The following is a 12,937-nucleotide window of genomic DNA, read 5'->3' as shown; positions in this document are numbered from 1 at the left end:
TACACTTTACTTACCGTTTGGATTTGTTCTGGAGATCTTTGATCTGATGGAAGACTAAGAATATTTTTCACTTCATTACTGATATTTATCTATAAGACAAAGTTAAATTGATTTAGAATAAGGAAACTTTTAACAAAATCAGATAAATTGGGATCCAGCAAAACTTGAGCACGCTGTATATATTTTTGTTTTATTACAGCGTTTGACTTAATTTCCGTATATATTGGGTGTGACGGTATTTCTTCTCTTTCAAATCATTATAGTGTATTTTAAGTGTTTAATGTATGGATGGTATTGTTGTTATTGCGTCTCTCTTTAAACTACTTTCAATGTTCCTGTTCATGTCAACTTGTCGCTGATTTATGTTATTTATAAAAAGAGAGTAAACAGATAATTTAGGGATAATTCAGGTCGTAAATATACTGATAACACCATGGCAAATATACAAACAGTATACAAAATGCTCAGGGAGGATGAGAAAATCCTGCTCCACAGTTGGCACCTTTGTACGTGTTTTGTTAATTAGAGTTTCCGATGCTTCTTTAAATGCATTGTTTTGGACCTGCCTTTAAATCAAAACATTTTAGTTCACATTCATCAAAAACATTAACCATTCGAAATAATGTTAATTCATATAAATATAAAGGATAAATACTTGTTCTATAAAAACAAGAATTTTATATGTATTTATTTTGCAATTTATAATAATAAATTAATACAAACATTACAAAAGCAATTGAACTACTTATAGATTTTCAATTTATAAAAGTACAATAAAAGCTGAACGATTTTCCTTATCAAGTTCTTTCTGTAGTAATAAATGTGGGTTATCAGTTATTAATATTTAACAAACCTCTTTTTTAGCTTTAAAGTAGTTAGGATCAAATGAAAGACCTGAACTCTTTAAAGCTGACGATTCTGCCTCACTTGCTATATCTGTAAATGTTTTCATACCCATATCAGTATCACTGTAAAAGTTAAAATGATATAAAATTATGTGAGGTCGATTTATATAATTCGTCTAAATATCAGCCCCACAATGTTAGATCTGTAAATCTGAGGAAATTTTATATTCTTCCCTGGCCGGGGTTGAAACTCATGCTATTGAGATATCGAGACATCAGTCGCCTTGCACTATGCCCGACGCGCTAGACCACCGAACCACCTAGGCTCTCCTTATAATATATATCTTAACTTATGATATATAGATATGATATAAGTTATGTTCACAATCAAACAATATGATATAATACATTTTACACTTTCTTTGGAATAAAATAAAATTATTATCTACAGATTTGTGTACATCTGAAGCAAGTACCTCATAATCTATGTAATGTTCCCCTTTCACAAGTCAAAACGGTGACAACAACCCCTGAACCCCAATCCAAAGTTCGGTTTCACCATCATCAACGCTAATTATAGATAGTCATGCATATTTAAGCACTGTATTGTTGACCTGTAGAAGAAAGATCTGCACTAAAAGCATTACCTTCTATACATACAATTGATAATCACTAGTAGGGAAATCCTGAAGCATGTTCCTATTTTTGTTATATAATTCTGAACCTTTACTTATTCATTTGTGAAATAATCCTGAAGCTTATACATGTTCGTGTGTGTATACAACTAGTACTTTTAAAATGCTTATTAATGTGAATAATTCTACTGTGTGTATTCGAATATAACTAATTGTCATTTACATTAAATTGCTTTAAATTTGTTTAATGTAATCGTGATACATGGTATGTTTGGAAATATCTAAATTCACAAAAGTATGCATCAATCACAAGAAAATAGTTTTGGCACACATTTTGGGTCCAAATTTGGGCCCCAATCCCGAAGAGAAATATGCCTTTTATCCAAATTTTCAACTCAAATTTCCAAATTATATATTATATAAATATCGTCGCGAGATTTTTGTTGGTGGCAAATTTTGTTTTACAAATCTCTTCCCCTAAACACGATAATTAGCCTCTTGGTGGGATTTTAAAAATATTCTAATAAAGTTCATGTATCACGAAAGAAAAATAACGTGGAAAATGTCGACACAATTTATGTTTGCCATAAAAATTTCCGAAAATATTCACAAATGTTCTAATCAAAATAGAGAAAAAGACCGAGCGGCAATGGTGATAATCATAATTTCTAAAAAAAAAAAAGGTATATTCTCCGAAGCCCTGATTACCCACAGGATTATTATATAGTCCCTAAGTCCACATCACTTTTAAAAAAGGTGAAAGATTTTGAGCATAAAGGTAAATATATAAATCTTACCCTTGACCCGCTGCTGAGGAGAGTTTATGAACCATAATGATGAATCGTGTATATTTTCTCCAATTTTCTTTAGCCTGAAAAGGAAAAGAAAATAAATATATTAGTGACCTTGCACAAAAAGTTTAAAGAAATAAACATTTTTTTCTACAAATATTCTTACATTCTGAAATATATGTAAACGGAGAGCTGTCTCATTGGCACTCATACCACATCTTCTTATGTCTAAATAAAAGGAAGATATAAATATTACGTGTTAAAAACGATTATTGAATGAGGAACACGAATATAGAATGTTGAACATAAATTTTGAAAACGAATATTGAATATTAACGAATGTTGAATGTTGAACATTGAATGTTGAATGTTGAACATTGAATGTTGAATGTTGAAAATTGAATGTTGAATGTGAATACAAATGTTGAAAGTTGAAAATGAATGCTAAAAAATAATTTAAAAAATTGAATTTTGATTATTGAATATTGAACCAACTTGACATGCATATAATTATATGTGTTACTCTCTTCAATATAAAGGAGTCACCGATTGAAATATCATCAAGAGCAACAAAATAAAGGGCATGGCAAGCTCAAAACTTAAAGCTTACATAGGTAATAAGCATGAAAAGTCAGTGGCGGTTTAGAGGTTGACATCCCCTTTTTAATCGAACAAAATATAAAATTTTGGCATAAATGGTCAAAAATAAATTCGCTACCCTGCGACTGCCGATATTTTCACTCATGACTACTGCACCACACTCTGTCCTCGAACCCTGGATCAGCTCTTGTTAACCGATCGTTTACAAAATTTTCTCATTGTTTTTAAATAACTTTTATCATAATTTTCCAGTTGCACAGATTGTATCGTGTGTTTGAGTTTAATTTAATTAAAGATTAATGACAGTTTGTTCTGTTTCGTCAAATTGTGTTTCCAATTTATGATTTAAATATGAATGCCTTTAACAAAGACAATATTATCATCTTTTCTGCATTGTCATAACTAGTCATTCCTCGATGACACAATAACGTTATGATAAGAAAAATCAAGTACTTAATATATTAAAGTAAAATTTTAAATGAATGAAATAGGAGAATTTGTCCTATTGAATAATTTCAATACCGATCGTGTCGTTTAATGGTTATAATCTTATATACTAGTATTTACTTTTGATATTTTGAAACTAAAAAATGTTATGGTGCCATGAGAGAAAATATATATTAAAATTGCTCAAATGTTTTTTCGTAGGACTAAGAATGTAAATAACAGCGTGTAGCAAATAACTCTTTTATGAAATGAAACAGTGTTAAATTATAAAAAGAACAGCACCAACTTTTGTCGATTGGAGTATAAATGGCTCCGATATAAAAAAAAATTAGGAAAGTTTTCAATTGAAAAAGCTAAAGCCTTGTAATTTGTATCAAATCAATTTACGGAAATCAAATATTACACACATATGAACTTTATGTTCCTGACTTTGAGCCCTCCCCTAACCTGTAACAGTAGTGTTACAGCACAAAATAAGAACTATAAAATAAGTTTTTTAAAAAATCATCAGATCGAAACAATACAGAAAATTATCTAACAAAACACCAGACCGGACGTATGTGATGTCAGTGATACATTGTCTGTTTAACATTGTGTTGCGGAAGTGTTTGCTTATGTGTCTCTCAGATTCAAATTGATATTTTCGTCCTATACTTGCAAGACATATTTGCCACTGGACGTTAATCAACCAACAATCAATTAATCATACTGATAGAAATTTAATGATATACAGAAGGGGAAAAATCAAGTTGACCCATCGAGTACAGTTTGTTTAATTTTTACTTCATTTTCAATTAAATTGAGAACAGAAATGGGGAATATGTCAAAGATACAGCAATCCGACCAAAGATCAGATATTGGTTTTCAATGTAGCAATAAATTCCCGCATCCGGAGGTACTGCGTACTAGTTCAGTGATAATGGACGTCATACAAAACTCCATATAATAAAATAAAAATGAACTACAATTAAAAAAAGCATACAAGACTATCAAAGGCCACAGGCTCCTGACTTGGGACAGGAGCAAACATGAAGCGAAGTGTTATCTATTTCGCATATTATTTAACATTGTTGACACGAGAATATATTAATATTGGGATAATTCGTACGTACCTGTCTAGCTCTAAGCTCCCTGGATAACAGGTTTCCCTTCAATGACACTGAAGATCTACCAGATGCACTTTTCCTACCACCAATACATGACTGGCTTCCACTTATATCCACTGGCGTAACAGATAGTGAACGTTCCTTCCCTATTGTCCCAGTGCCAGTACGGTATCCGGAGTCCGTCGGCGTATCGGGAGTATTTATTGGTATTTCACATGAATCAAAACTTTCCAACTTTATTTCCAGTTTTTCTTCCTTTTTAGTCGATTCACTTGTTTTTGGTTTTTCAATATCCGATTTTTCAGACTTGGAATCTTCCTCCGCGATGAATTTGATTTTTTTGGAACTAGATTCCTCCCCTTCATCGTCGCTTGTATCGGGTTCATCTGGCTCGATGTCAGCATCTAAATATCCTTTTAAAATATGACGGTACCTTTTAAAAAGGTCAAAACCATCTTTCTTCTTTTTCTTACCCTTTAACGCATCAAGTTTTGCCTTGTCTTCCTTTTGTTTCGCAAAATTAAACCGTTTTATATTTGTTAAATTACTTCCTTCATAATTTTCGGGTCTAGAATAATAATCAAGATCCGTTTCTGGAGGATCGGCGTTTTTCTTTGTTGTGTCACCTTCCATAATTGTTATAAAACACGCATACCAGTTCAAAGAATTTTTTCTGCAGTTGTTTAATTCTGATCCATGATTTTCTCGTTTGCCGTCGTGAAGTACCGTTATTGTGACGTTACGTCATTGTTACGCTTGAACTTCATAATTAATTTGGAAACGTTCTGCATGTTGCTGCGAATACGGGTATTTATCTGCCTTCGGTTAGAAAAAATATAATTGCCTCGTGTGGTTGATTTTTCTCAACAGAAGATTTCTACAAATAAAAGAAATTATCAATCCATAATCGTTCAATTGATGTGTTATCTGAATTGCAAAGCAAATAAGTTTCCATATAATCGCATGTCAATTCCGATCCCATTTAAGAGGTACACTTACACATGCCATTAAGTGACATGCATTTTTCTCTAACTAGTTAGTAACCTATAATAGGTAACAACGGTGAAAGAGAAAAACTTTCTAAAAAGCTTTTACACACCTGAGCCAAGTGGTCATATTGTAAATCATTATCCTTTACAGCCCACTTAGACCATGTAAAGTGTATATTCTTAACTGACTATATCTTTCTCTTTACACCATGTGATAGGCAACCGTAGTAAATAAAGTGATCTGAAATTGATCTATAAATCCATCTACCCTGTTTGATCAGTGAGTTTATTGAAAGTTGATGTAAAACACGGGTTTCAAGTGTCTTTATGTTTTGATCAATACAAAACATAAAATACTAAACTTTGAGATGCTTTAAACATGTTAAAAGGGAGCAACGCGTTTCCGGTCTGTATCTGTCGACGCCGTTGATTTATCAAATTCTTTTATGATTTGTAAAGACCTAATTCTGCAATTCAACATTTTATTATCTCTAAGTATTTGACTTTTATAATGAATTGACAGTGAAATTAAATTAACTTTGAGAGATTTAGATATAACCCCATGGTGTAGAGTAACAAAAGTTTACAGACAGTACTCCCATTAACATTGTCAATTAGTTTTACAAATTTCAATATCAAAATACGTATAAAACCAGAAGATTTTAAACCTATTAATTCTTTAATGAACCTTTTAGGTAAAGTCTATATTTAGTACAATTGTAGCATTATATTTAAATCACTTTATAAGATTTAATATCAATAAAAACAAAATTCTATAGATATTTTATATAAAAAAACTGACATTTTAATGTATTTATTACAACATTTTATTCAGATTTTTTTATTTCAAATTCATTGCTTTTGGGATAAAATTAACCAATTTTCCTATGGGCGTGGGATATTTTCCTTTACTTTACGTCAGAGTGATACTTTAGGTGTTTTTCCCTCTATTTACAATACCACTTCATCATCACCATTTCTCTTTACACATTTGAAGAATAATATATAGCCACACTGTGAGTTGCACATTGCCGAGGGTTTGACATAATAACTTATGTGTACTTAACTTTCATTCATCCTCAGTTATCGAACTAGATTTGTAAAAACAGTATTTTTCACATTTTTTTTCTATGATTTTTGTTTACAGATTTTCGAAAGAAGTGTTTTATTTACACAGGCTAAGTACTAGCTTACTGATTTTGATTTCGGCGATTTTTCATATCATAAATTTTATCTGGTTATAAATAACAAACGAAAGGTTTATTTGGCTTCGTGAATTTCGTATGAAAAATCAACACCCACGTTTTTTGTACTGCCCTCTTTTCTATGTTTCCTTATATGAATCGAGAGCCGTGTGTTGTGGTCGAATACCATCTATCACCCCCTATATATTGCGTTGCTGATAACAATAACACGTAACATGCCCTAAACGCAGTTGACTACTATGTGAAAGGCATTGAGCCTTGTATGGTGAAACGTTGACTTGAGGAACTCATTGAAATGAAAGAATTAATTGAAGAAAAACAAATGTTATCTAGATGTCTTTTTTTATGCCCAATTTATGGGCATTATGTTTTCTAGTCTGTGCGTCCGTTTGCTCGTCCGTATGTCCCGCTTCAGATTAAAGTTTTTGGTCGAGGTAGTTTTTGATGAAGTTGAAGTCCAATCAACTTGACACATAGTACACATGTTCCCTATGGTATAATCTTTCTGATTTTAATGCAAAGTTAAAGTTTTTACCCAATTCTCACGGTCCACCGAACATAGAAAATGACTCGTAGTGCGGATGGGGCATCCGTGTAATAGAGACACATTCTTGATTTTTTTAGTTTAATTTTTTTCTTGTGTATTGCTTGCATGTTTTGAAGCATATTAGTAATCCCTTCTGGTCAAAGGCTCCTGCTAACGTCTCTACGTACTTGTACATCTCTAAACTTCAAATGTTTGGATATGAGCTTTTCTGTTGGAGGGGAGGTGTATCAAGAAAAGTCTTTCGGACGAACGAAATGCATGAAATATTGTTTTCCTTGATCGATCATTGTATGTTTTATCTGCTCTTCATAACAAAAACGTTCCAAAAGATGCAACAAACAGATATAGTATCATGACTGAAAAGTTGAGAATGCAAATGGGGAATGTGTCAAAGAGACAACAACCCGACCAAAGAACAGAAATGGTGGAATGTGTCAAAGAGACAAGAACCCGACCAAAGAATGGAAATGGGGAATGTGTCAAAGAGACAACACCCCAACCAAAGAATGGGAATTGGGGAATGTGTCAAAGAGACAAGAACCCGACCAAAGAATGGAAATGGGGAATGTGTCAAAGAGACAACAACCCGACCAAAGAATGGAAATGGGGGAATGTGTCAAAGAGACAATAACCCGACCAAAGAATGGAAATGGGGAATGTGTCAAAGAGACAGCAATCCAACCAAAGAATGGAAATTGGGGAATGTGTCAAAGAGACAAGAACCCGACCAAAGAATGGAAATGGGGAATGTGTCAAAGAGACAACAACCCGACCAAAGAATGGAAATGGGGAACGTGTCAAATAGACAACAACCCGACCAAAGAATGAAATGGGGAATGTGTAAAAGAGACAAAAACTCGACCAAAGAATGGAAATGGGGAATGTGTCAAATAGACAACAACCCAACCAAAGAATGGAAATTGGGAAATGTGTCAAAAAGACAAGAATCCGACCAAAGAATGGAAATGGGGAATGTGTCAAAGAGACAACAACCCGACCAAAGAATGGAAATGGAGAACGTGTCAAATAGACAACAACCCGACCAAAGAATGAAATGGGGAATGTGTCAAAGAGACAACAACCCGACCAAAGAGCAGAAACCATACGAAGGCCACCAATGAATCTTCAATACAGCGATTTGTTTATATTTTAACTATTTACTGTCCCGTGATCAGACATGTTAAATTAAATGTTTGTATTAGGACTACTGGAGATTTTCTGACGATGGATAGCGTACTGCGTGTATACTACTAACGGTCTCTGACCCCGATAAATTTATAAGTCGAAAGTTTAAAAGGCAATCAAATCTACATACATTAATTCTTATACCTACAACATTTTAAATTATACACAGAATTTAGATAATATAGCGTATAAAGTATTATAATAAAAAACTGAATTCAGAAACATCACTGACCATAATTTTGTCGTGTTCGAACTGGGCTGATTCAATTCAAAAAGTTTCAAATTAAAAAAACTATCATTTTGCCTCAAATGAAAACCAGCACGTGTTCACAGAGGGCGGCTGATTGCTTTATTGATAGATATTTATCACATTTAATCTATTTTGAATATATTTATTGCAAGGTCTATGTAGTAAGTCTTACTATATAAGTCCTTGTTTATTGATTTAAAAAAAATGAACCATGTAATTCAACGCATTTTTTATTTCACGCATAATAATATATTAAAGCGTTTAAAAACACGGTAGTAAAAGATATGCATTACAACAGACAACACTTCTTCAAATGTAACAATGTTTAGATAGAAAAAGATTAAAACAATATCCATCAAATGGCACTCAAAATAACTATTGTTTTGTCGAAGCAGACGAAGAACATATCGTACAGCATACATGTCTTAATATTCTCAACATTTTTTTAACATCATTATTGTAGAAAAAAAAACATTAAGAAAGAAAGTTCGACAGGATTGCAAAAAAAATCACTTTTACAATACTCGGCAATATTATCTTGTTTTCAAATATATTTTTTTATTGTTTCAAACTTCAAAAACATGACTAAGGATTAATCAATTATACTATAAATTCTAACACTAGTTGTAGTCAAATATTATGATGTTCTTTCTACGAATTAATTTATATGCATAACAAATTATACTTGATATTTAGTGCTTAGAAGACTCCGAGTTTCAAGTCTCATTAGGCCAAAAAATATACATCTGTTTACTGCTTCATATATGCATGCTGAAAAAAATTGGCATCTTTCGGTCTGTTGTTTCGTCTTCACTTTGAGGAAGACATTAATATTTAAAAAAATTTACAGATAGTCGTTAATTTCTGTGTCATTTTGGTCTCTTGTGGAGAGTTGTCTCTTAGGCAATCATACCACATCTTCTTTTCTTTATATAGAGAGAATGGTTAAAAAAAAATGGAGCACGTCTGATGCCAGTAAACACTCAAACTATCTTCTTTGGCCTATGTCATATATATCTCAACATATATATCACTCAAACCTGCCTGATATTCTGTACTATATACCAATAAACACTTATCTTTATCTGAGAAACAATGATAATTAAATAAGTAAATCCGTAGTCCTCGTGTCAATATTAACTCCCTATTTATTTCAGATTATATAACCGTATTTACAAAATCTTTTGATTTGATGTATCACGTATATGATTTAAACAGATTTTGACTTGTATTTATTTACTTGGGTATGTTATAGTCGAGTACTTATCATTTATTGCTGCCGTAAATAGAAAATGGTCACAGGTGCAAAAATCGAGTCCAAGTATTTTTTGACATGTAAACACAATACTTATTGTGTTGAATTAGTAAAATATATATTGAAGGGTACTTGTTCTTACGCAGTTGTGGTGATAAAGAACGTATTACTCAGTGGCGGATCTAGAACTTTTCATAAATGGGTCGGGACTCCAGTCATGCTTCAGTGATTCCATATATAATCAAGCAATTTTTTGACACGAAAAGGGGGGGGTCGCCCCCTCCTGGATCCGCCTATGTTACTTAATATCAAAATGAAAATCTAGATTATTTAAAAGTATCATAGAAAGAACCGGCTCAGCTCAAATACCTTTACCGTAGATAGAAGAAAAACAACGAACAGCAACGACCAAGAAATTAGAACCTGGTACAGAAACAACATGGATGGAGGGGTTCAAACCATTTTTATTTGCGCAAAACACCTCACCACGTGCCTTTCATTAAAAGTGTTTTTAACATACAGCAATGTTTCTATTGATCTGTGGGTGAACAAGACTTAGTATAGATAGTGTTTAATTAGATGTAGTCTGTGTATTCTGGTAAATGGACAAATATATTTCGGAAAGGCGTACTTTTAACGTACATGTATAATAAGTACTGCAGAGATCATTGTTTTTGCTATGTTTTTCTCTCGAAATATTGAATTCATAGCAGTTCCTCATCGTAAGAATACTATTTAACAAACAGTTTAACAATTGCCACTTTACATCGGAAGTGTGTAATTTTAAAACAAACAATATATAATATGCGTAAATACAAGCTGTACATAGACTAACCGTAGTGTTTTTAATTTAAAAGCTTGCATATTAAAACCTAAATTGATAGGTACCAGTGGCGGATCCCCTTTATTGGAGCATATAGTTAGACCCCCACCCCCTTTACTCTGGGTTGGGAAATCCCATTTTAAAATGACTGGATCCACCCCTTCGGTACTACTGTATCCAGTCATAGTTACTATACTATATATAAAAAATATTAATTTTCGCGAACCATTTAGGTCACGGAAATTCCAAAATATGGCATCAGTAAGCAGAGTTGTACAAATAATGTGAAAACACAGAACCCCCATCCAAATCATCTTAAGTTAAAAGTTTTCATCTTTTCTATTTTATATGTACTATCAATAATATGCCATTTTTCAATAATTTCGATTGATTTTACATACAAAATATATAGTATATACGTAAAATCAAATATTGGTCAAATACAAGTTCGCAGGACATGAACTTATCTTTACACCGTCTTTTCAAAGGATGTGAAAGTAAACAGGCATTATTCTAACCTTTACAATGAAATACTCATTGCAGGAAATACATTTTGTTTTTCATCATTGCCGTTCGTTGGTAACTGTGACCCCTTTTATATTATGTCAATTGGAACGCAATTATGACAAATTCGGTGTATGATTGCTCAATGTTAATAGACTCGCACTAAATTAAATATCCTTTTCAAACTATTGTCCAGTAAAACTGGACATTCAAGTCAACATTGATTCACGTCTTATATTTATTTTATTTGCTTTATGTACATGAAATATTTGAACAAAAATCTGTTTGACGAAAGACTTTAAAAGTAAATAGTTACTACCAAAAGACTTTATAATATACTTTAAACGACGAATTCAAGGCAATATTGTTATTTCTTTGAATAGCCACAAAACTATAATTTTTCAGAGAAAAAGAGATGAACATGTTTCATGAAATATAATACTGCAATGGTATCAGGAAGATCATTTTCAAGAATATGTTACAGCACTTTTCATTATGCTAGCCAGACAAAACAAACTATGGAAAAAGCTGTAACATATTCTTGAAAATAATCTCTGTGACAGGATCTGCAAACAATATAGATAGGCATTATATATTAAACTAGACTGTACATATTATATTGACATTTGATTAAAAGATATCACAATTACAATTATCAATAGATAAACAAAGCAAGCAATTTAACCAAAGTTTCACCCTACATGTAATAGGAAATTAGCTGCTGTAACATAATTTTTCGAACACAAATCTATTTTTTCAGTACCTTGATAAACCGAAAGACGGCCATTCATATTTAGATAATTTTTTTTATAATTCAAAAATCGAAAAATATCCAACGTACATTTATGACTGCAGCGCAAAACTGGTCGTAAAAATTAAGCAGAGATAATCAAATGTTTCTTATCAACACAAAAATAAGAAAAACTAAACCATATAAAAAGTGCTCAAATTTATAACGAGAGCAAGCTCAAAAAAATAATCTGCTTATGTGAAATAATGCCATGCTATATACACTGAAATGTGTCATGAGTATATCGCTGGCTAATCTTTACAGAGACGGATCCAAAGGGGTGGGTTCCAAGGTTTAGGACCCCTTATTCGACAACATGTGTAGGAACCCCCTCCCCCTTTTTAAATGGCTGGATCTGCCCCTGCTTAAAGTTGATTTAGTTGGTTTTGAAATATACATCTGAATCATCTAATTCCAACAAGGATAGATATCATTAAAAAACTTTTTATAAAACAACATGAGGAGTCTACAAATCCTTGCTTCAACGATATAAAAAAAAAAAGGATGTAATTCAATTTGTCAAGCACTCTATCGCCAAAAGTCAAGAAAAGTGCTGAAAAAAAATAACAAATGTCCACAATTCAAATTTCCTTCAGTAATTTTTGTTTTTGTTTTTGGTAATATAAAAATAAGGAGATGCGGTAGGATTGTCAATAACACAACTATCCACCAGAGACAAAAAGATGATGATACATGTATAAGCGACACTGTCAACAATGGACAATGAGTAAAACCAATACTGCATGTAAGCATGTCATTAAAAAAAGCCCATACACGAAACAATTCAATCTGAAAACATATGGCCTAATTCATGATAAAACAATAAAAGAAAAAAACAGATATGACAGATAGCAACAAAAACAACCACTAAATTAAAGCCTCTTGACTCGGGATGGGTACACCAGTATATATGGTGTACAGTAATCTTACTTAATTATATTTCTTGTAGATTTTGAAATAATATA

The 12,937-nt window shown here is 32.2% G+C and overlaps 1 protein-coding gene across 2 annotated transcripts in view; it reads right to left on the bottom strand.

Moving 5' to 3' along the window:
• The window catches only part of LOC134701878 (cyclic nucleotide-binding domain-containing protein 2-like), a 35,309-nt gene that overhangs the window by 15,696 nt on the left and 6,676 nt on the right, over positions 1-12,937 (bottom strand). For both annotated transcript variants that reach the window (XM_063562989.1, XM_063562988.1), the window contains exons 2-5: positions 4,431-5,301; positions 2,278-2,351; positions 854-968; positions 15-89 (exon numbers count right to left, since the gene is read on the bottom strand). In XM_063562989.1, coding sequence (XP_063419059.1) covers positions 15-89; positions 854-968; positions 2,278-2,351; positions 4,431-5,057 — 891 coding nt within the window. In that variant the 5' untranslated portion in view covers positions 5,058-5,301. The remainder of the gene's footprint in view (positions 1-14; positions 90-853; positions 969-2,277; positions 2,352-4,430; positions 5,302-12,937) is intronic.

The sequence above is a fragment of the Mytilus trossulus genome, unplaced genomic scaffold (genome assembly GCF_036588685.1).
Source record: "Mytilus trossulus isolate FHL-02 unplaced genomic scaffold, PNRI_Mtr1.1.1.hap1 h1tg000360l__unscaffolded, whole genome shotgun sequence".
Classification (NCBI taxonomy): domain Eukaryota; kingdom Metazoa; phylum Mollusca; class Bivalvia; order Mytilida; family Mytilidae; genus Mytilus; species Mytilus trossulus.
This window is presented reverse-complemented; position numbering and strand designations above follow the sequence as displayed.